The following is a 24,228-nucleotide window of genomic DNA, read 5'->3' on the forward strand; positions in this document are numbered from 1 at the left end:
CTTTCAAGCACAGAGAGCACTGAGCGTCTTTGCAGCCACCCTCACAGAAAATAGGTGAAGGAATTTGTGCAGCGGGGTCTCATGGTCTCGGCTGGTCGTCAGGCCCAGGATTCATGTTGTACGTGGTGCCTCGGCTCTGCTAACCTCTTTCAGGGTGTTGGACCATCATGGCATACAGCTGCGGCTTGGACAAGTGAGGGAGAGGTATGAGAAGAGGATGACTGAGGTCCAACAAAGCGCTTGTATTGCTGAGATATCTTAGCCATCTACCGTGCCTTGCAGAGCCTTCCATGTACCCTGATGCAAGATATCCTACCAGATCAGCTCATTAATCCCTGCTCAAAAACAAATAATAAAATATAATAAGAAGAACAAAATAAATCCAGTGTGCTCCTAGATTCTTCCCACAGCTCAGCCACCACCTGGCTGGTTTATCCCCGTCATACAGCCCTTCCCTTCTCCTGGTAACTACTCCCAGTGCACCTCTGCTCTTCCACAACCCTGTAGACACCCTGCAGCCCTTATCTGTAACACCCGTCAGACCCTGTAGCATCGTCCAAAGCCCTCACCAAGCTTCCCTCATCAGCCAGGATTCCTTGCTCCTCAGTTGCAGCATCTCTTCATCTTCCAGCCATGCCATGTAGCTCTGCCAGGTTCAATGTAATCTATTCTTCACCATCCTTGATTCTCCCTGAAACCTTTTCCTATTTAGGATCGCGGGATATTTTATGCCTGTCCACCTGTGCAACCACACGGATCAGAATCAGCTCCCAGCATGGCTTTATAAAGCATACTTATCTATTTTTCAGGCTTGTGTCTATTGAGGTAGAAAGGAAAAAAATCTTTGCATGGCTCTTCTGTTCCCTATTACTGCTGCAGGAGACAGGAATTCTAAGCACCTGAGTTGTAAATGTGAAACTTATTGCTTAAACAGACACATTACAAGCAGGCTATCAATCACATTTGGCAATTATTAGTACTTTGTGAGTATTTTGAACTCAAGTATGTGACAGTCTCATCCATCCTGGAACAGAGAAATCTATGGGCATTTGCATACGAGGCTCAACTGCAGGAGATACAGTTCCAGAGGATTTTTACCACCGCTGCAATGGTTATGTGCTCCGCGCTATACATTTTCTGTGAGCAGAAAACTGACCCTATATAAACTCTGTAAAGGTGAGTCCCATGTATTTAACCCAGGAAGCAGAGTTTTATAATATCCCTCCATGCCTATGGTGTAAGGTGGTTCTATATGGTATTTTTGCTATAACTATTGAGTCCAAGCATAATGTACTTCATTTTTATAAGCCTTTTGGAGCACCTCTGGAGCATGCGTATCACAGCACGGCACGGGTGAATCAGAGCCGCTGGGTGTAAAGTCCGAGGAAGTTTGAAGTCATTTGATGAGGACTGGTGAATGCTTCCTGGTTTTGCAATGTCTCGGTGGTGGTTTTGACTTCTGCTGCTGAAGCACCCATCAAGGGAAAAAACCCACATGGGGTCTGACCTACCGCTAACACAGTATTAAGAAGTAATGCACCTGTCTGCAAGGTGTTCCAGAATTAGTGTAATCTCTAAACAAACACATACGTCTTGCAAAGGGTCTGATCAAGACGAAGCAGGCAGCTGGAAGGAAGCAGTGCTCTATTGTTAGAGATATCGGCTGCACACATGCATTATATTTAACAATCCTCATCCTGTGCTCAAACAACGAACGTGGCAGTAATCTCCAGGGGGGTGTTTCTCATTTACATGAATGTAAATGAAACCAAAAATATCTCTCCTCAAGGCCGTAGCTGAGCAGCTGACCAATCCCCAGCTGGATCGGGCTCCAGGTGGTCACAGCCCCCCCGGGAGTCACTCGCCACCTTCGATGGCACCAGTCAGTGTCTAGAAAGCGGCTCCCACAGAAGACATCCAGATGCATTAAGCTTCATTAGAGGCCACACCTCTAATGAGACGTACGCGTCACAGGCTCTGCTGAACCACGGGGATAGAGGTTACAATACCAGGAGCATACGTGTGTCTAACGTTTCTCTAAAAGGAGCAAATTCTGTATACTGGACCCAAGATATTGCAGAACCGGTGGTGGGAGAAGACCCCAGAGCCACCTGCCGTGGGGAAACCCACGGCCGTACCCCGCTCTGGAGGGGGCCGCACGCTGCTCCCCGCCCTGCGCTGCACAAAAGTCCCAGCAGCGGAGCGGTGCAAGACAGAAGAAACCCAAAGCGGGAGCAGAGTGGGATCAGAGCCATTCAGGGCACGGGGAAGAGCAGGGGCTGGGTATCGATTGCTGAGCATCAGTACCAACACCTCTCTCATTAGGTATATAAAAAAAAATAATAAAAGGCATCAAAATAAAAAGATCTTCATAGCTGCAAAAGAAAGGAAGGGCAAGGCTGTGTTAGCTCCTGCTCTTTCCTTCTAACCCTGCATCACTGCTGCAAAGCGCGTGGTTCAGGTTGCCCCAGAGTTTTCAGCAGAGAAATGACAACCTCCCTGTGCTTCTCCCCGTTTTCAGACCTTTTAAACCCAGAAACCTCCTTCTCTCTGTGTTTCTCGCCTTTGCAGTAAAAATAGATTTTAGAAGTCCTTTAATCCAGCAGGTGATTCTCTCTTTTTCGTGGCTTTCCCAGCCCTGCCTCTGCCGCCCGCAGGCAGGCTGGCAGCCGTCGGGCATCGCCTGCGCAGCCAGGCTTCTTCTGCAGCCCGCGTCCGGGGGGCTGCCGTGGATTTAAGGAGTTGACACGGGAGCGACGGGCACCCACGCGTCCCTCCGAGGGCGCTGGGCCCCACGGCACCGGGACTGCAGAGCCCGCGGGGCAGGGGGTCTGCGCCCTTGGCTGGGCAAGGGGTGATGCTGTGCCCGCCATGGCACCGAGCAAAGCGGCTCCGGCCGCCCCACGCCGGGCAGGGGGAGGCGCGTGGGGCACGCTTGGGGGGGCACCCCAGCTCCTGGGGGGGGTGCTCACAGGGGGGTGCTCACGGGGGTGCTCACAGCGGGGTGCTCACGGGGGGGGTGCTCACGGGGAGGCGCTCATGAGGGGGTGCTCACGGGGGTGCTCACAGCGGGGTGCTCACAGGGGGTTGGTGCTCACGGGGGGGGTGCTGCTCACGGGGGGGTGCTCATAGGGGTGGCGCTCACGGGGGTGCTCACGGGGGGGTGGTGCTCACGGGGGTGCTCGGGGGGGGTGCTCACGGGGAGGCGCTCATGAGGGGGTGCTCATAGGGGTGCTCACAGCGGGGTGCTCACAGGGGGTTGGTGCTCACGGGGGGGTGCTCATAGGGGTGGCGCTCACGGGGGTGCTCGGGGGGGGTGCTCACGGGGGGGTGGTGCTCACGGGGGTGCTCGGGGGGGGTGCTCACGGGGGCGTGGTGCTCACGGGGGGTTGTTCACGGGGGGGTGCTCACGGGGGGTGCTCACGGGGGGTGCTGCTCATGGGGGGTTGCTCACGGGGGGTTGCTCACGGGGGGGGTGGTGCTCCCAGGGGGGTGCTCAGGGGGGTGGTGCTCACAGGGGGTGCTGCTCACGGAGGGGTGCTCACGGGGGGGGTGGTGCTCACGGGGGGGTGGTGCTCACGGGGGGCTGCTCACGGAGGGGTGCTCACGGAGGGGTGGTGCTCACGGGGGGGGTGGTACTCACGGGGGGCTGCTCACGGGGGGGGTGGTGCTCACGGGGGGGTGCTCAGGGGGGTGGTGCTCACGGGGGGGTGCTGCTCACGGGGGGCTGGTGCTCACGGGGGTGCTCACGGGGGGGTGGTGCTCACGGGGGGCTGCTCACGGAGGGGTGGTGCTCACGGGGGTGCTCACGGGGGGGGTGGTGCTCACGGGGGGCTGCTCACGGGGGGCTGCTCACGGGGGGGTGGTGCTCACGGGGGGGTGCTCAGGGGGATGGTGCTCACGGGGGGGTGCTGCTCACGGGGGGCTGCTCACGGGGGGGTGGTGCTCACGGGGGGGTGGTGCTCACGGGGGTGCTCACGGGGGGGTGGTGCTCACGGGGGGCTGCTCACGGGGGGGGGGGTGCTCACGGGGGTGCTCACGGGGGGGTGGTGCTCACGGGGGGGGTCCCGCCCCCGCGCACCGTCCCACACTCGCTCCGGCTCTGGCGGAGAGGCACGCAGCCCCTCGCACGCCCTTGCGGGCTCAGAAACGCGCCCGCTCGCGCCCCGCCAGACCGCCCCGCGCCCGCTCGCGCCCCGTACCGCCGCGCAGCACGCAAACACCGCGTCACGCGCGGGCAGGAGCGCACGCGGGCTCACGCACGCGCGGGGCCCCGCCCCCCCGCACTACATCCCCCAGGCGGCCGCGCGCGCGCATGCGCGTTGCCTCCCGCCGCCGCGGGCCGGGAAGCGGCAGCCCCGCAGCAACCGCCGCCGCCGCCGGGACTCGGGGTGAGGGGCGCGGCGGGGCCGGGGCCGGGCCGGGCCGGGCTGGGCAGCGCGGGGGCGGGCAGCGCCGGCAGCCCTTTCCCTCTGGCGCGGAGGGCCCGGGCGGTCACGGCCGCGAGCGACCGGCACCGACGCGCGGCCGCCCCGGGCCCAGCTCGCCCCTGCCCGGGCCGCTTCAGCCCGCTCGGAGCGGCGGGGCAGGCGCGGGGGGCGGCTGGTCGGGAGCCGGGCCTTCCCCTGCGGGCCCCGGGGGCCGTTCCCCCCTCGGGCTGGGGGACGAGGACGCGGTTCCCCTCGCACCGGGCCCCGGCCCCTCCTTCGCCCCCGAGGGGGATCGGGGCCGCCCGGACACCCCCCCCCCCGCACCTGCGGAGCTCAGGGTGGGCCCCTGAGAGGGTCTTACCCCCGGGTAACCGGGTGTTTGGAGCGGGGGTGCCGGCTGGAAGCCGGGAGGCGCTGCCTGGGCCGCGGTGGCTCTGCCGGTGCTGCCGGGAGCTTCCGGGGTCGGCCCGGCGAGCGTCCGCGGCGGGGCGGCCAGGCTGGCCCCCGTCACCCGCTCCCCTTGGCAGGACTTGGCTTTGCCCTTCCCGGCGGTGCCGTCTGGCTAAAAGCAGGGGAAGAGCCCTCCTGGTGCTAGTTGAAGCTGTCGAGAAGCTGGAGGAGCCCTCTGGATCTTGCCAGGTTTGCACCCCCACAAGTAAACAGTCTCCCCACAAATAAATAATCTGCCTCAGTGCCCGGAAGAACCCTGGAGCGAGCGAGTGGGGTGCCGGCTTTGGTGTGATCCTGCGTTCAGGCGTACCTGCCCTTTTCTCGCTGCCTCAGCTTTCCTATTCATTTGTGCCTGAAATAAGCCCTCAGCCTAGCTGATAGGCAAACGCTTTGTTCCGCTTCAGTTGCGGTCTTTATTTTCCCTTCCGAAGGGAACTCTCTTGAAGCTTGTTTTGAATGGAAGGAGTCTAGGTTTGGAGCGGTCGGGTTTTTATTTCTTCTGTTCTTTTGGCTGTCAACCCCGCCACCTTGTGCCGTGAGGATCAGCAAAGGCTGGAAGAAGGCAGGACTGTGTTGAGGGCAGATTGATCTGCGTGGCTGGAGTTACTAATTCGACCTCCCCTCTACCTCTTTGCTCTGCTATTACCCTTGGCTGCTGTTAGCTGTGTGCTGGTCGGTGCTGGGTGCTTGTGTATGGAAAGATGGGCTTAGATATGAGTTATCTCGCAGTTAGAAGTGCAGCTCAGATGATGTGGGGGCCCTGGCTGGGTGGTTTGGGGTTAGGGTGGCACAGGGCAGCTGTTGTGCTGCTCCAGTCATGCACCCTGCACAGGGTCACGGGCTTATTACGGCCCCCCTGCCTCCCTGTGCTTTACATGCTCTCCTAATCCGTGTGTAATCTTTTCCCATGGACTCTTTGTAGCCCTTCCAGTCCCATCTCTCGTGTGGTGTTAGTGGCGCTTAACAAATCCCTCCTGGGCACCCTCTTTTCTGAGCAACCTGCTGAAAAGTCTCTGTTTTACTAATCTGGTGACCTTTTTTTTTTTTTTTAATGCAGCCCAGCTCAAGGGCTCCTGAGGCCTTTTTTCCAGGTACAAGCTAGCATATCATTTAAACTTTTATCAGCATTGGCAATTTCAGTTTAGAAACTGAACTGAAACTTTTAAAAGGGACTTGGCATTTTTAGAAATCATCTCAGACCCATGAATTTTAAGATCTTGCATTTAAAGTGAAAGAAAATCATGCTTACTGGAAGTAGAACAGGTTTGAGAATTAAACATGTCTTTCAAATGTTTTAATTCCCACCTTCCCCTCCCCAGCTTTCTCACCACCATTTGCTGGAGCTTGAGGAGCAGGGAATGAATCTGTTGGGAAACACAACTGAAATGCACCCAATTCTTTTCCTTTCCAAGTCCCTGATTAAAGCCACGTGGGCAAACATTTCGGAGGTTGTGCTGGGACATAAAGATCCAGCCAAACAAATCCAAATTCAAGATCGGAGCCCAAGTTACAAATTACCTCCAAAGTGGAAGGCAGTTGGCCAGAATATGTAAGTTTGCACTTCAAGTAGTTGTGCTTTTGTTTTCATTTAGAGCAAGGTGGCCCATAGGATTTCTAACTGGAGCCAGGCCTGTTTGCTGAATAAACATAGCTTTTAGGGGTTGGTATGACTTTTAGCTTTTCAAAGCATTTTTAAAGCTCAAGGTGAAGTGTTATAGTCCATGGGATTTTAGCAAAGGCAGGTAGCGCGCTCTCTGGGCTGCCAATCTTCCCAGGGCAGAGCCAGTGTGAAGCAGCTGCTGCAGCTTAACTGCTGCTGCTAGCATCCAAAACGCAATGCTGGTAAAGTGGGATGTGTAACACATCCCGAGCCACAGCCAGCCGTCTCCATACAGCTCTGTTAGCTGCCTGCCCTAAACCCTCTCTGCCTTGGTATAACACACGTGGCAGTCCAAGGGGGTAGGCTGAAAACCACCCGAGCAGTGCTGGTGTTGAATTTCTCGGCTTTTAATATTTGTGTGCTGCTGAATTCACAGAGAGGGGAAAGGAACTGCAACTTCAGGCCTTTTATTTCTCTTGTTTGCCTTAACTCAGGGACTTGTGTGATTTTGGCTTACTGAAGCTCTCCCGCATTCCTCACTTCCCAATCTGTGCAAACAGCTGCTGGCTCGAGCAGCGTGCAGCAGCGAGAACCGGCAGGAGGCTGAAATCCGCCCCTTGCTCCTCCTTTGGACCAGCAGTCTCAGCGCAGGCAATGTTTTTCCATTCTGATGGGGAAGCAAGTGTCGGAGCACACAGTGCTCATGTGCAGCTAGTCTGGGTACCTTTGCTTGCGTGTGGGAGCTGGTCAGGGCGTGTGGTCCAGGATTCAAAGCAACACTGCCATCCGAGGGGGTGAGCAATAGGCTTTTGTCACCCGGCTGTTCTCGGCCAGCGTCCCAGCGAGTGCGAGGTGGTGCATGACGGAGGCAGCTCTTCTGCTGAGATACTCTCTTTTTTCCATTTCCTGCTGCTGTGTTTCAAAAAGGAAGGAAAATGAATCGCCGACTCCCTCCAAACAGCCTCCCTCTGCTCTCCTGCTCTGCTTGTGGCTGTAGGATGTGCAGATGAGTACTTGGTAACAACAACAACTTTGGGAAAAAAATGGTGTTAGTTCTCTATTTGGGGTTCAGAGCACCTGATGCCAGGTGGGTAGGATAGAAAACCCTGCAGCCCTGCTTTGGCTCATGGTGGTCCAAGGCGAGCATGGACATGCTGGCGGTCCCTGAGGAGAAGCTATGTCGGTGTGAAACATGCCATAAAAAGAGCTGGCAGAGGCAGGTGTTGGGTTTGATACCTCAAGTGTTAATTTGCTGTTTTGAGCAGTAAAATAACCATCCTTGGTGCATTAGGGGAGAATGAATTACATCAAAGAGATCAGTTGCAGAGATTCGGGTCTTCTGTTGGTGATCTAGAGTGGTTTGTCACCAACACCAGTCAAGCTGGGGGTGTTCTGTAAAAGTCTCAGAGCAGCTCATAAACTAATTTACAATGAATTCCTGGAGAAAGTGTTGCTTTCCTCTTATAAATGCAGACATGTGGGCGTGTCTGTTCTTCACTCGCTCTTTTTCTATTTCTTTTTTAAGCTAGCAAGCCACGCGAGCATGATGGATGGGACGCTCCATGGAGCGTGGGATCTTCCCCCATCCGGTAGGGATGTCATTCTCCGCGCAGATGGCATCCTCCAGTGGAAGCCACCCACTGCTTCTCTGCCTCTTGGGAGACCTGAACTTTTCCATTTGATGGGAAGGAAGCTCATAGCTCCCTGCTGACTGCTGGGAGTTAAGCGAGCAATCAGTGACGTGAGACCTTAGGAGGGAGAAGGCGACTTTATTTTAAAACAAAATGAATTTCGCTCATTCACAGTCATACCCACCTGCTCACAAGCACCAGCATGGGGATCTCCAAGTGGTCTGTCTGGCATTCGGCCATCAAGACACGTGTGTCCAGATGGTCTGGACAGGATTCCTTGCAATGACACAGCAGACAAGGAATGCCAAATATCAGACCTCTGGTGTCTCTTGGACAGCTTGGCAACCATGTGATGGCTTTGGGTCTGCTTTTTTACATCCCTTGGGGGCTAAGAGTGATGGTGATCTTTTGTCTCTGCTTCCTGTCCCTTCTCTGTGAGTCCTTAAGATTTACTCACTGCCCTTTGTGTCTTTATCTGGATGTCCTGAGGCTCCTACCCCATTCTCTGTTTTTCCCCAAATCATCTCTTAATGGCTTGAGTCTCTGCCTTGAGTCTTTGTTGATGCAGATTGTCCCTTGTTTCAAGATGTTCCTTGTTTTCCAACCTGAGAAGCTGCAGCTAGGTGTGCTGAGATCTTGAAGATGCGCTAAATCACTGCCCTTGGCACAGGCTGTTTATTACGCCCTGCATTCCTCCTGGTGCTTCTGTACTCATTCCCATCCATCCTTGGCTCAGATCACACTCAATGTATGTATTACTGTGAATCGCAGACTGTGCGTAAAGGATTGCTTCTGAGTCAAGGGACTGATGCTGGATCAAAACTGAGTGATCAGAAGCCTGAATGGAGCTGATGTTGCAGCCCTGGGGCTCAGATCAATGAGAAGAGTTTGGGAATTGCTTGTGTAACCAAGTCATTCATATGCACAAGTGCTTGGAGAGCTCCTGCTCGCAAGCTGGCAGCTCATGTCAGGGTGGTCAGAGCGTAATGCTGCCAGGACTGGTGCTGAGCACAGGTGGAGAGAGATGCGGAGCAGCCACTTGCCTTGGCACACTCCTGGCTAGTGAGCATCTGAACTTGGGTCAGGGCTTACAGATCTGCCTGGCGTAGGTCAGCAGCAGCTCTGGGCTGGTTTTGTACAGGTCTGCAGTGACTGTTGGTGTCTGGGGCCACAAACCATAAGAAGCTGAATCTCTCCAAAGAGTTTTTGCTCTAAATTAGGAAGAAAAGTTGCTAGCATTGGCAGGGAGTGGGTGGTAGTACCTCATTTGCCCTTGACCAGAGGGTTTTGAGGCCGATCCACTTCTCTGTAGTCTCCTAAATGCATAGTGATCATCTTCTGTGAAAGGCTGAGCTTGTTTCCCTCTCTTAAATGGCTTGTATGGTATGGATGCAGGGTGGGGTGGATTTGGGGCATCATTCTCAGCTCCATGTGCTCTCTTTGTTCCTTGCTGCAGGTCCCCCAGAAGAAAATGGTGTAAGGCCAGCCAGCGCAGCTGCCACTTCCAATCGCGGCGTGCCCAGACCTCAGGGAGGAACATGGCAGCAGCTCAGGGAGCAGGAAGCAGCTCAGCCGGGCCATCCGGACTCCCCGGTTCTGCCCCGGGGCACAGCAGCAACTCCTCGGCAGTGGCAGTGTGGGAATGGCAGGATGAATTTGGCAGGTGGAGGCCATACCGAGGGAATGTCTGCAGCTACATTGAACAGGTTTTTCAGGCCTCTCAGCAGAAGGGCCGGCGTTCGGGGTCAGGGCTTGTCAGCAGCATCCCTTTGGGACATGTGGATCCTGTCTTGGCCCCCTACGTCATCGACATCCCAAGCTTGACGCAGTTCCGGCAGGATACAGGTAAGGAAGCTTCCCTGCCCGTGCTGGGGTTTTAATGAGGCTGCTTGCGTGCTTGGAGATAAGCGGGACCTTGCTCTGCACAGGAGAGCCCTACAAAGCTCTGCTGTCATTGCTGGGCAGTCCTTTGATGGGTGGTGTGTCTGCTTCTCTCCTGATGCTGTCGGCTGCCCAACATATTAGCACATGAGCAAATCTGCATTGGCTGGCATGAATCTGCAGGGCTGGGCGCAGGCAGACGGTGGTGATTTCTTGAGGAGCCTTATCACGGGACCTCTGGAGCTCAGTGAGCCAGGGCCCTTAGAGCCACAGACTTTCTTCCTGCCCCCATCCACATCCATTCAAGACCACTCGCATAAAAAGGCCTTTTTACGATTCAAACCCTCCTGCTTGAATCCCTTATTCCCTCTGCGACTGGAGTGCCAGCTGCTTTACCTTGGCATGCCGCCCTGCGCAAGCTGCTTTGCGAAAGCCTGCAGCCCCCGCAGAACGCTGTAATGCTGCAGCAGAATATTCCCCGCACTTGTGCTATACGAGGCTGACTTGTTTCCTCCCAGGGAGGAAGGGCAGGCTGGTCTTAATAGCAGGATTGAGACCTGATTTTTATTCGCATCTTGTCTGTCTTGGGGTCACTGAGGCTAGCAGCTCAGAATTTGCTGAGGTGACTCCTACCTTCTTTTGCTCCAGATGTGCTGAGCAGCTGTAGCTTAGAAAGAGGGCAGGGGTGGAATGCATGCTCTTCATCTCTGGAAAATCCAGGGAGATCCCAGATTACACACCACGAATGAATGGCTGCTTTGGAAAATTCTCCGTGCATCGGTTTCCCCTTTGTCAACATTTTTCCCATCACCCCAGGACACAGTCAAGCATCACCCCAGCTTTAGAGATGGGCAGTGCTCTGGTTTCTTGCCAATTGAAGCAGTAAGTGAGCACTATCTTGAATCAACTGCACGATTGGGCAATTCCTACAGGAAAGGAAGTGGTTGGAGCAAATGTGAGTGGTCATCACAGCTGCCATCTGTGGTTTTATTCTGACTTGGTGACCGTAGGGTTAGTTTTTCCTAGGGGTGTGCTGGGTGAGGAGCTTTCTTAGCTGGGTGCCTTGGCAGAACTGGCTCAGCATGGCCTGTTTGAGCACCTGGAAGCCCTGCTGAGGCTGTGGCTTTCAAGCAATACAGCATGGACCACCAGAGCTAGCACCAGTGGCTGTTTCTGTCTTGTTTCCTTCATGCCAAACTTGTGAAGGAACCTTCCAGCCTCTTGTCCTTTCAGCCAGTGCTCCAACACATGGGCAGTAGTCCTGCGCCATCCCTTCTCAGTAAGTTGCCCAGTTTGGGCCATTGTAACTTGGTGAGCAGAGTGCCTGTGGGAGACTGAAAGATGTGTCCTAGCGTGAATGGGACATCCTTCTCCACAAGTGGAGCTGTCTCTCCGCAAAGGTCTTGTATCTCTTTAGACCCTGATGAAAGATCTCAAAACACCTCGTGAATATTGTCCATCACAGGATGGTTTGGAGCTGGTCAACTCTGGGGGATAGCACAATACAATTTTGGAAATTATGTTGGCTGATGTGATCTCATCTTTCGGACTAGATCTGTGGTTGAGTCGTTAATAACAAAAAGGCTGATTCCACTTCAGAGGTCTCCTGCAGCGTTTCCCACTGATTTGGAGGGGTGCTGATCAGAGTGGCCAGGTCTGTGAGCCTCCCTCCACAATTACCTGTGTGCTCTGCAACGTGACTGTTGGAAATGCTCTTGTATTCCCTTTCAGTGGCCCAGTTCTAAGCAAAGCTTTTTCTCTCTGCAGGGCTCTGTGTTAAACGTGAACCTTTCTGAGCAAGCAGCCAGCTGACCTTTGTCATGTGCTGGAGAAAAGACTCTCTGCAGGAAACATCCCCATGAAAAATCTTTAAACAGAGCAAAAAATAGGCTGTTGTATTCTGCTCATTAGCTATTAGACAGACAAATAGGCTCTTCAGAGGAAGCCAGGGAGAATAACAGGAAGCCAATGTTAACGGGACCAGCATCCCCACCAACGGGGAATGACAGCTGTGCAGGGGGATCTTGCAGGCAGGATTAGCCACGGGCTTCAGCTGCTGGTCGAGGCAGATTAGCTGGGAGTGAATGCAAGGGAGCAGCAGGAGTTGTCTTCTCAACACAGCTGTTTGCCCACCCTGGAGAGGAATGCCAGTTTCCCTGCCAGCCTGGGGGAAGGGGGATGTTTTCCAAGTGCATGGCTTTGGTCTTGTTATTGATTCCTAAAAGCTCTTCTCCCTGCTGCTGTTTTGGGATGTTAAAAATACAGGTTGCTTACAAACTCCTCAAGTCCTCTCTGTGCTGCTTTTAGCTTCTGACCTGCCAATGGAGCAGTGGCAGCCTTGCTAATCTCCATGATGTGTCCCACCGGGCTTTCTGACACCTTGCTTTACCCATGGTAGTCCCCTTTCTCTTGGGAGCAGGTTCCCTGCACTCATCTCTAAATGTAGTTCATTTCTCACCATCTCAATTCCAGCCCAGTCTCATCCCCAGTACTCCTTCTGTTCAGGGGGTTATCCCTGATGTTGCCCACCTGTTGAGGCCATAGGTTCTGTGTTTCTAAAATTTGGCAGGACTTCTTTGCTGGATAGGAGCAGTCATTGCCAGAGTTTGCTCTTGGCTGTTTCATCTGCTTTCCCACGTTAAGAAGCTGATTCCTGGCTGGGGAAGGTCAGCTTGGTTCTGCTGACACCTTCTGCCCTGACTTCTGCCAGAGGAAGGTCTTGTCCCACCGGAATCCCTGGGCTTTGTGGCTGAGCTATTGGGGTTCAATCCCAGTTTTTACGGGGGAGGTTGCTGTGTTTCACTGGCTGCTAGTAGCTTTTTAGGTATGCTGATGAGAAGCTGTCTGTTGGATGGTGTCACTGGAGAGTCCTGCTCTGCAATAAGCAGGATGCTTGGTGCTGCTCTGGCCGCCAAAGCAAAGGTTGCGAGTAAGTGCTGGACCTTTCCTGGCTGCTCAACCCCTGCATGGGCTGAGGAAAGCCCTTCCAGTCCCCAGTGCCTTCAGCTTTCCAGCAGAAACACGAGTCCTGCCGCTCCTTGGTATGGCACGTTTTGCCTTTGAGAGAGTGGCTCTGGAGCTCAGATCTGTCTTTCCTGATTTAGTTTCTGCAATGACACGTGGGACATACCTGCACCCTGGGTCTCGTTATGGTCTGACCACCAAAGCGCTGTGCAGAAACCACCAGCACCATTTACAAAGAAGCCCAGGAGTGTGACAGGAGCAGAGGTGCGACTTTCATGCTGTCGTGCAGAATTTTTAGCAGTGAGGAGGCAGTTAACGCCCTTATGGTTTGAGTCAAATCCTAGTAGTTTCGGCAATATCTGCATTCTACCTACTATGGGGTAGAAAGAGACAGCAGTGTGAGGTAGAGATACTCAAGCCAGCATTCAGTCAGCCAGAGCCTGAACACAGGTAGCAGTTGGGTTTTGGCAGTGTGGAGTCCCATGTGGGCTGTCCTCCTCCTTCCTTGGGGTGTGCTTGTGGGGTGCAAAGCTTGCTTGGATTGTCTGTCCCCCAAGGAAGCACCAGCAATATCCTGGAGCAGTTCTCTGCAGGCTTTAGGTGTGGATACTTGTTAACGTGCCTGTTTTCACCTGAGGTCCTGGAGCATAGTGTCATAACTCTCATGACAGCTTAGGAGGCTTTATATTGTTTTTTGCCTCTTAGTGCTGTTCTCTGAACTCGTCCTGTGTCATAACAACTTGCTGCATTCGTATTCACCCCCACCTGCTGGCATCCCCAGACTTGTTTGCCCCGCTGCGTTTCCCATTCCGCTTTCTCAGTGTGGAGTGCTGTTGAGAATTTTCCCAGCAGCAGCAGTTTTAACCCTGCTGCAGGAACTGTTTTTGCAGAGGTTGCGGAGCTTCTGTCCTCTTGGGTGGCTTACCTCCCTCTCATTAGGCTTTTTCTTTTGTATATAGGAATAAAGTAACCAGGAGTGAAGTCACCCCAGAAAGCCAAGCTTTTAGGGGGTTCTGAACTCCTACTGTTGCTGTCGAGTGGCCTTGCAAGAGCAGCGTGTCTGCTTTCATTTCTCTTCCTTTGTCTGAACAGCTGCTCTCTCCAGTTTCCAAATTACTTTGTTGTCTTCTGCTGTGTAGTTTTGCTATATCTCCCAGCATTCAGGAGCCTGGAGAAGCTGGCCCTGTCCATCCTCTCCAAAGTCCTTGACCTGGCCCTTATGAGACTTTACCCACTCCCCCAAGAACAAAATTGCTCAGACCCTTGTGTTGCAAAGTGGGAGTTTAGCCCCTTAAGTGCTTCTGCAAAGCACTCCCCGATGGTGTTGTGTCTCTATAGCTACTCTGTTGTCAAGGCTGTGGGAGTTGGGTTTTTTTAACCAGATCTGTGCCTCAGCCTGACTTTTTTTTTTTTTAAACTTATTTTTAATGTCAGGAAGGCATATGTGATAGCTGTGCCTTTGTCCTTGGGTGTGTCTGTCTCTGCATCCTCTCTCCTTCCCTCCTTTCCCACCCTTCCTCAGCAGCTTTTGAACCTATTGCCAGCCCACAATCAGATTTGGCAGAGGGACAGGGATCTTGGGGGTGTTGCGTTTCTCTAAGCTTCATGAGCAAACCCAGCCCTGTCGGGAAGAGAAACTCTGTTAGTGCCCCTGCCAAGGGAGAGGTGAGGAAGGCCACTCTGATGCAGACACCATAGATCTGTGCAGAAACAAGTCCCTGAGTCCAGGTCCCCTTTACTTCTCTGCTCACAAAATGATTTTTTTTTTTCCTGCCCCCTCCCCACACAGGGACGATGCGGGCTGTCCGCAGGCACCTCTTCCCCGGGGACTCTGCTGCCGGGCAGGGCATCATCTGGGAGTGGCAGAACGATGAAGGTGGGTGGTCCCCCTACGAGATGAACGTCTGTGTGTTCCTGGAGCAAGCCCGTGCCACGAACCACCAGCGAGTAGATCTCGGACCCTTGGGCTATAACTATGAAGTTGACTTTGTGGCTCAAGTCCAGACCAACAAGACCACGAGGTTCCGCCGTGGCGTTCAGAGACGCTTGGACGCCCCGTACCCAGTGACAGCCTCCTCAGCACCCCTTCACGCGGGGGTGGCTTGTTCCTGCCAGCAGTGCTGGCTAAATGGTGGGACTGGTCCCATCACCACGCGCTACCGGCACTCCATGATAAACTTTCCCAACTCTTCCACTACTCATCAGGTTTCCAGTAGGACAGCGTCAGTAAGTTCTTCCAGCGTTGGCTTCGTGCCCTATAACAAACCGACTTTGTCTGGAGCAAGGTCAACACCAAAACTCAATGCACAGAGCACCTGGGCTTTGCCTCAAGCTGGGGGCCCCAGCACAGGACTGTCTGCATCTAACGGAGTCAGGTACAGACCCTAACTCACCTTTAAATAGTGTGCGTGTGTCTGAGAGACCTGCTGTGCTCCGGTCTGTGTTATCTAGGAGCCTCTCTGTCCCAGAGGCCTTTACAAGGGTCTTCTCCCTAGACCGAGAGAGGTGTTTGTGCTTTTGTGTCTAGTACAGTGGATGACAAGGCTTCTCCTCTGCTTTTCCCTTCTTTTTTCTCACTTGAAATCTAGTCCCTGTCTACTAGTCTCCCTGAACCACTGGAGAAAACAGTCAGGTTGAGATACTGCAAGTCTGAGGAAATTAAAGGTGATTCGTGGCATTTCTGGTTACACTTAAAAACAACTTTGAGGGGAACTGAGTGAATGAAAAGGGGACTTGTGAACACCCTTATTAAATTCAAAATATGCAGTAAATGTAGAGTGGAAAAACTGCTCTGTGTTCAAAGCTCTTCCCCTTCAAGGAGGGACGACAGGATTTGCTGTGTGTGGCTGAGACCTCGTGAGTTCTCTGGCAAAATCAGGAAGTCCATGTTGGACATATTTAAGGCGAACAAGCAGAAAAAAAACCCCAACCCGAAGACATAGATTTGATCAAGGATTCTTTAAATCCATTGTGAAGATGTTTAGAAAATCAAATCAGTAATTTACTTTCCCCTTCTTTTGATACCTTAAGCCATATTGATCCCTCCCTATTTGAAATCAATGGGGTGACACTAGCAATTTGAGTGGTGTCCAGGCTATTTGTCAGGCTAAATGCTGGCGCAGAGCAGGGATGCCACTGGGTAATCACTGAAGAGGTTCATTTTGCACGTGTTGAGGTGTTGTGGGGCTTCACTGTTGCAATGTTGGAGGACTGGAAGCACAAGCAGGACTGTAAGTGATTTAAAATCCAGCTAAGCCTCACCTTGTGAGGGTTGTTTGCCATGTCCTTTCCCTTCATCTTTCTTCAGTGACCCTCTCCTGGCTGGGTGCTCAGGGTGGGCTCTGGCTCTCTGGAGGGAGGTAGTTACCTTGAAGGAAGGACTGACAGTTGTGGTGGTGCTACCTGAGGTCTAGCTTTCCTTGGTTCTTTGAGCTGTCACCCCTCAGACACCTCCAGCTTGTATGGATGGGTCACCCACGCTGGCTGCTGATCCATTTTCACCATGCCTCTTCTCTGACAGAGCTGAAACTGCTGTGCATCTCGCAGCACAGGATTTCAGTTCCCGTCAGCGGCTGGAGCCGAAGGAGGGCTGTGTTTGCACCTTGCTAGTGTGGGAGGAAGGTCTTCACTTCTCTTCAGGCCTTTCGGCTCTTGCCACCTAAATGAAAAGCAGTCTCGTGGGCTGACAGGTTGGCTACTCTCCACAGCATGGGCCACTGGGCCAAGTGGTGGTCAGTTATCCCCTGTGGGCTGGAGCGGGGCTGGGGCACTGGGTTCCAGCGGGGATTTTGGGGCTGGGGGAGATCAGTGTCACCCTTGCAAAGCAGGGCACTTCCCTCTGCATTCTTGTAGGATGGCCTGTGTGAAGCCTGGACACCCAAATCAAGCCAAATCACCACTAATCGGTTCCAGGGTCTTAACTCTTTCTTGTGGGCAAGCCTTTGTGGCCTGTCTGGTGATAATACTTGCACTGAGTATCTCCCAGCACTAAACTGAGGACCAAGCAAGGGTTGTCTGACTGCTCCCTCCATTTGTAAACTGCTGGAAGCATATGGAGCAGTATATGCATTTCACCATAAATAATCCAGGTGCTGAACCGCTGTGTGAGCACCTGAGAAACTAAAGGGGAACTTGCCAGGGCTGATTTACCTGTCCAAGCTATGCCGAGTAAATACAGAGATAAGAGATCTAGAAGGGTGTTGGAAGCGCATTCTGCCAATTACATGAGGCTCAGGGGTTTGAGGTTTATTTTTAATCTCGTTTGTATTTTAAGCAAGATGGTGAATCTTTAGATATTTTCCTTAGTGTCATATCAGGACTTTCCCTCTTTGAGGTCATCTGAGTGAAATGACTTCCTGCACCCTGTTCTTTCTCACGGTCTTTTTCTGGTGCTTTCTTTGCACCTGGTGATTTTTAGTGGCGTCTTAAGTGTCTGCAATACTTCTCTGTTCCAGTCACCTTTGAATAAGGCTGAGAACCAGAGCTTGGTACTGCCTGCAAGAGCCCTGAGTAAGGCTTTTGCAGTCTTCTGAAGAAGCTGCCAAATTTCCCCGTCTCGCAGGAGCTGCCGGTCGGTGCGTGGGGCTGCTGGGCTGCCCCACGTCCTTCCCCAGAGCCTCAGCGTGATTTGCAAAGTGACTCTCAGGGTGGGAATTGCTGATAAAAACGAAGAGCCAAATGCTGCAGCAGTTGCCCCGCAAGCCTATCTGGAGCCGATCAGGGTCTGGGTATGTTGTGTGCTACTGATGGGGGGATGGCTGTCCTGAAAGGAGGGAGGATGGGAGACAGATGTTAGAGAGGGGTGGCACGGGATCCTTACCGTGAACTGAGCCCACAGCCAAAAAGATGCTGGTTAGGAGGAGAGCAACAGCCAGGAGGAGATCTCTGGATACCCAGCCAGGGCAGCTGGGAAGGACACTGTTGTGGCAGCCTGCTGGGCTGGGTCCCGGGAGCTGCCGGGGCAGCGGGCAGCTCTCAGTGGCTGGTTAAACCCTCTGACAGGCAAGTGCTGGCAGAGCTGGTGCTGGGTTAATGCAACAGCCCTCTGGGGCTGGTGTATGCCCCCACCCTCCCTGCTCAGCTGGTCCAGCTCAGCCCCTTCTCGAGCACTGCTGAAGGTGGCTTTTGTGGCAGGAGCACCTAGTCCCCTCCACAATGGCCAGCCTGGGGACAGCAGCAGAGGGCAGAGCCCTCCCGGAGCGCTGGGGCTGCTGCAATACCAGTGGAGGCATTGGCTGTGGATGAGCAATGTTGTGGCTGGTTGAGGTCTGGCTGTCGCAACCTGTTTTGCAGCTCAGCTGTTTGTGGCATGCAAGGGGTGAGGTGGCTGGTATCCTGGCAATAATCCCTGGCCGAGCCAACCTTTCTGGGGGATGCGAAGGGATCGTACGGTTAAATCTTCGCTGGGGACAGCAGAACATGCCACGCGTGGAAGACAGCAGCTCTTCGAATGCTTGGAAGGGAGCGTGTGAGTGCTGGCAGACTTGTGTGACAGGCACCCTCTGTGCAAACCCTGCAGCCCCAGCTGTGAGCCTTGGTCCCTGTCATAGTTTAGCCCCTGTTGGCAACCAAGCCCCACACAGCCGCTCACTCACCCCTCCCGCCTCCCGTGAGATGGGGGAGAGAATCAGAAGGGCAAAAGTAGGAAAACTCGTGGGTTGCAGTAAGAACAGTTTAATAATTGAAATTACAATTTTTATTATTTTTTTTTTTTAATGAAAGGAGAACAATGAGAGAGAGAGAGAAACAAAACCCAGGGGAAAAAAAAAGTGATGCCACTGCTCACCACCTGCTGACTGATGCCCAGCCTGTCCCCGAGCAGTGATCGCTGCCCCCTGGGCAACACCCTCCCCCCCCCGCCCCCCCCCCCCCCAGTTTATATACTGAGCATGACGTCATATGGTATGGAATAGCCCTTTGGTCAGTTTGGATCAACTATTCTGGCTGTGCCCCCTCCCAGTTTCTTGTGCACCTGGCAGAGCATGGGAAGCTGAAAAGTCCTTGACTAACATAAGCAGTACCTAGCAACAACTAAAACATCAGTGTGTTATCAGCATTATTCTCATACTAAATCCAAAACACAGCACTATGCCAGCTAGTAGGAAGAAAATTAACTCTATCCTAGTCAAAACCAGGACAGTCCCTGCTCTCCTGGCTGCTGGCTGTCTGTTCCCACTGGGGTGTGAGTGTGCCCTGAGCACAGGTGTTGCTGCCCGTGCTTGCCATGGCAAGTGTGATGTGAACCCTTGGCAGGACCCAAGTCTGGCCCAGGTGTGGGGATGGTGCTGGCCACTTGCCTGGCTACAGGGCTTGTCTGGGAGGTGGTTTTGCAGGCAGGACTTTAGGAGCTGGTTTTATCTCTACAGCTCCCTTTCTGTTCATTAACACTGGTGTTTTCCACTAGTCTTATCTGTGGAAGCCTCCATTTTCCATATACTGCTGCAGGAGCATGCATGGATTCCGGATTCATCCCGTGGCTGTGCGCTGAACCCAGATGAAGGCAGCAGCTGGGGGCTCACCCAAACGGATCCTTAGAGAAGAGCACAACAAAGATGGTGTTGGTGGCTCACCATGGATGACAGACGATGTCTGGATCTCTGGTCCTTTGGGACTAGTTTTGCCAGGGGTGCTCTGCTTCCTCCCTGCCTGACAGACAAATGCATGCAGGGAGGCAATCTCTGTCTCCCAGTATAGTGCTGTATTTGAAAGGGGCTTTTTCAGCACCAGCTGACAGCTCAACATGGCTTTTCCCGTCACTTCTCTGCTGGGTTTGAGTTGGAAATGCTGCTGGGTGGGTGTAATTGCTCTTGGCTGGGGTTACAGTCTCAGGCTTGTGAAACCCATGTTCCAGCAGAAAATACTCTAATTTCTGTGAATTAGGAGAAACCTGAGCAGCAAACTCTAACAATGTGTTTCATTTAATTCCTAAGCCCAGAACATTCCTGGGCTGTTTCATCCCCTAGGTTCCCCATCTTCCCCCCTTGGCTGGGCTTGGCATGGCACAGTGGTTAGTTCCCCTTCCCTCGCAGTCGCTGCCCCATCTCCTCCTGCATCACTAAATAGTGCGGCCTTTGTGGCAGTGAAGACGAAGCACCAATTATCCTCCACTAATTATCCGGCCAAGGGTTTCTGTCTGCATCCAGCGTGCAGCATTGCTCATTCCTCTTAGCTGTGATGTACATGCAATTCCTGTGCTGGCCTGTGCTCAGAGGCCAAAGGGAAGGGAGCAGCGGGCTGCGGTGGATCCTCTGGTGTCTAATAAAGGTTGTGTTGTGTTCACCCGCAGCCTTTGGCTCCAAAGCAGCCCTGGCAGATTACTTGCTTTTACGAAACTGCTTATCTTCACAAAGCTTGCAGGGATGACCCAGCTCCTGCCTCTCGGAGCTGAGCTGCAACTGGCAGAAGCCCTCAAAAGCTATTAGGGAGAGACTGAAAGATGGTGCAGTTGCGTACACCCAGTTTCTTTAGGAAACACAGCTAAAAATGGCAGTACTGAAGAAAACGTCTCTCCTGCAGGAAGAGGTGTATGTCAGCTTGGAAAGCTGCCTAACTCCCTGTGTGGCTGTGACAGTTATTTCTAATATGCAGGCAGGAATAGCCCCCAGTACGGGCTGTTAGTAGCACAGGCATGCCTGAGCTTTTGTGGCATTGGCGGTGATTAAATACATTTCCTGCTTGCTGGAGGGTGGATGCTGGTGTGAGAGAGGGTGGAGCTCAGGCGCTTCAAAACACAGGTTTAATTTCCCCATGCTCTCAAGAGGGTCAAAGTCACTGGAAAACCCAGAGAGGAGTGCCAAGGCTTAAATAGATGTTAATATCCTTGGCTCTGCTGCTAATGTACTAAATACATGTGGGCAAGTTATTTTGCTTCTTGGTGCATTAGTTTCCTCCTGCATATTAAACAGAGTTAGTGAACCCAGCCTTCCTCCCAGATAGCACTGAAATCTGCAGATGGAGCGTGCCGCAGCAAGGGTCGTGTCCTTATATCAGCGCTGTTAACCAGATCTGTGAAGCAGGGGTCAGCACCTTGCTGCGGTGCAGCCCCTCAGATTCCCAGCCACCTCCTGGTGTGATCCTTCCCATCCCATGCAGGAAAGCACCTGTCCCTGGGGCAAGAGCTGCCCCACTCCCCGTGCTGTGCTGACTAATTAGGGAAGGGCACTCCTGAAACATGGTGAGGAGTGCCCTGCTTGTAATACGAGTAAGTAAAGCTGCAGGAAGCAATCTTCTGGGGGATATATTAATTAGTGCCCCAGCCAGGCAAATCCCCGCTGTAGATCTGCCAGCCCCTCCGAGCTTATGCGGCTTTGGGTGCTGGTCTAGGTTGTGCCTGCAAATAAGCAGCAGCTTGGGTGGAGAGGATTTTGTTTAGAAGTGTGGGGAATGGGGGCCTTGGGGACTGGGGAAGGATGGTTATAGTATTGTGTTCCTAGGAAGGGTCTGGTGCTGTGCCCCGAAGTCTTCCGAGGGGAATGACCCACAGTGCTTTGTGAGATCAGTGGGTGTAACCTAGGGACCAGAACCTGGACAGGGCCTTTGCTTTCTTTTCCTCCTCCATTGCATTTTCAGCATCTTTGTCCGTAGGCACACCCACAAGCTCCTCAGGTGGCGGTGGTGGGGCTCTGCTCGGTACTGGTCCCACAGCACTCTGTTAGCTGGCGTGGTTCTGCTGCCGGCTGCTCTTCCTGAGCAGGAGCAGGGGAATCTCCTCTGCTTGGTGCCAGGAGCAAAACCACAAATCCACGTGGCTGCGTGCAGCATACCAAAAGGTCCTCCTTTAGAGGGATTTGGTCTGGTTTTTGGCATCATCCTGGGAAGAAAGGTAGGGGAGAAACTGCTGCATGGTCATGAATGTCATTGTACACTCAATTAGCCCTGGGAAGGGGGTTAGACCTTTGGATGTTGTGGTAACACTTGGTGTTAATGTGAGGCAGGGCTGGATGCAGCCCTGATCTGGGAGGAGAAGTGTTGGCTATTGTCCAGGGGGCTACAAAGATGCTGTGATACAGGAACATGTGGCCTGCTGGCTGGTGTGCAGAGAGAGAGGAAGGAAGAAAGGGCCGTATCAGGTGGGGAGCTGCTACAGGCTTCCCCGCTTCTGCTCTGTCAGGATATTGTGTACAAAGCCGCTTGGGTGATGTTCAGCTCAAACATGGCTGCCCAGTGTTTGAAATGGTAGCAGCCATGGACACCACGCTTCCTCCCCGGTCTCGTGCTTTGCTGTCTCACCGGTGTTGTGGTATCTTGAAATTCTGGAGAAGCGAGTGGTTTTGTCATGCTGAAATAAAAGTCTGCCCTGTCTGCCTCCTACAGCGAATTGCCACACTCTGCTTATGGGAACCAGTGATGGCAAATCTTATCAGGATCTTCTTGCTGAATCTTAGAGTGTCTTATTTGGTATCCCTTTCTTCACAACGCAGTGACCCTTGCTGTGCTCCGTCACCTCTGGCATACAGAGCAGCAGGAGAGCAGGAGCTGCAGCGAATGACAGGACAAAATTCCAGGACCTCACCCCAGCCTGGCTCCGTCTCTCTCCCAAGAAGCCAGCGCTGGTATGGTGATACTGGAGTAGCTTGAGTCTGAACTGATAGACTAAATATATCTGTTGGTGCTGCTGGCGAGCCTGCTCTCAGAGTTGAGGTACAGCCCGTGTTATACTACAATAGCAATATCCTTCCCTGTTACTTCTTCCCCTTCCTCCTCCAAAAAATAACCACTTCAGACCCAGGGTAGGCTCCGAGTAGTGTTTCTGCACCTTTTTTGGCGTGGCAACACTTCCTCCCACACACTGTGGCTGCAAATCAGCCTGGGCAGTGTTGTGGCAGAGGTACCTCAAAGCAGCGTGGATTTCCCTTGATTTCATCAGCCTTATGTCTGGGCTTGCTGCAGATGTAAAAGAAATCACAGTGCGTGGCAGCCCTGCCAGTACGCTCACATGGTCAGCACATCCTACGACGTTGTTAGGTGAGATGCTGCTATCTGAATGTGCGTGTGTTTGCTCTGTGTGAAGTAAGAAGTATTTGGTTCCTCCATCATCACATTAGTTGGCCTAAAGCCTCCAGCGGTCAAAGCTAACACACTTTGCCTTTACACCAGGAGTGCAGCTGGTCAGCAACTGTTTCCTGGCTGACGGATAGTAATTTATCTGCAGTGCACTTGCAGCTTCCAAAACTTGATTGCTTGCAAAACCCATCAATTGCATATCCATTTCCCTCTGCAAATCTCAAGGGCTCTTCTCCATAGAAGCTCTAGCTCCTGGGTGACTTGGAGTCGAGCCTTGCAATGCAGGAAAGAAGAGTGAGGAATTTCTATGCCGGTCTTCTCAAAGCGTTGTTACCAGTGATCCCCTTTCGATAGCAGCTCTGGGTTTGCTTTCTTCAACCTCAGGTGTAATGACCCTGTGCTCCAGCCCTTTGGACGGATCCCCCGCTGCTCATCTGCTCTCCTGGCAGAGCTCAAGGTTCAGCTTTGTGCTCTGCTGTATTTTTACCTTCCACAGAGAAGTGAAAGCACCCAAGGTGGCTGCTGCACTTCATGGTGTGACGATGAAGCACAAGCTCTTCAGTTTCAGTCACATGCAGCATCACAGACTGGGGTGGAGGGGTGCCCAGGCACGGTGTTGTCTTCTCAGCCGCTGAGTTGGAGGAGGGAAGGTGGGAAGGTCCAATGCCTCTCTGAATTTCGAGGGCAGGTCTCTCAAGTTCCTTTTCATTATCTGGTCCTCAAACACCCTCCTTGTCTGCAGCTGGAGACGGAGCGGCCCTGCTACTAGACATCTGAAGAAGATCATAGGTAGGAACAGAAATGAAGCAAAGGGATTGAGATAGAGAAGGAGGAGGGAAATACCTGAGAAGGAGCTGTGATGAAGAGACTGAATGATGAAAGAAAAAGTCATAAGGAGGAGTCACAGCACCTGATTCAAAGCCCTTTGAAATTGAGGGGAGGATTTCTACTGTATTTGGTGGGTTTGAATTGAGCTGTAGCAACAACAATCCATTGCATCATTTGAAGACATTGCAAAACTGGGGGCAGCGGAGGGGAAAACACAGTCTTTGAAAGAGCCAGAAGGGAAACCTCTGTGGTCTGGAGAGCTTTTTAAGGGTCTGGAAGAGCTGGTCTCACTTGGCCAGGCTGTCAGCGCAGTGCCAAGCCCTGGGTCCTGCCCAGGGGTTTCTTCAGGGAGCTCAGTGCGCGTGTGGGAACCTATTTCAAACTGCGGCAGGTAGGAGAAGAGGGAGGTGGGGATGCATCCCTGTCATCAGGGTAGAAGATA

General features: G+C 53.2%; 1 protein-coding gene across 3 annotated transcripts in view; it reads left to right on the forward strand.

Annotated features, from left to right (window-relative positions):
• Positions 1–9,606: 9,606 nt before the first annotated feature.
• The window catches only part of DTX2 (deltex E3 ubiquitin ligase 2), a 34,633-nt gene continuing 20,011 nt past the window's right edge, over positions 9,607–24,228 (forward strand). For 2 of the 3 annotated variants that reach the window (XM_075719731.1, XM_075719732.1), the window contains exons 1-2: positions 9,607–9,956; positions 14,746–15,331. In XM_075719731.1, coding sequence (XP_075575846.1) covers positions 9,650–9,956; positions 14,746–15,331 — 893 coding nt within the window. In that variant the 5' untranslated portion in view covers positions 9,607–9,649. Of the gene's footprint in view, positions 9,957–13,096; positions 13,221–14,745; positions 15,332–24,228 lie in introns of all 3 variants that reach the window. The other variant, XM_075719733.1, reaches the window with a different exon arrangement.

The sequence above is a fragment of the Pelecanus crispus genome, chromosome 12, assembly GCF_030463565.1.
Source record: "Pelecanus crispus isolate bPelCri1 chromosome 12, bPelCri1.pri, whole genome shotgun sequence".
NCBI lineage: Eukaryota > Metazoa > Chordata > Aves > Pelecaniformes > Pelecanidae > Pelecanus > Pelecanus crispus.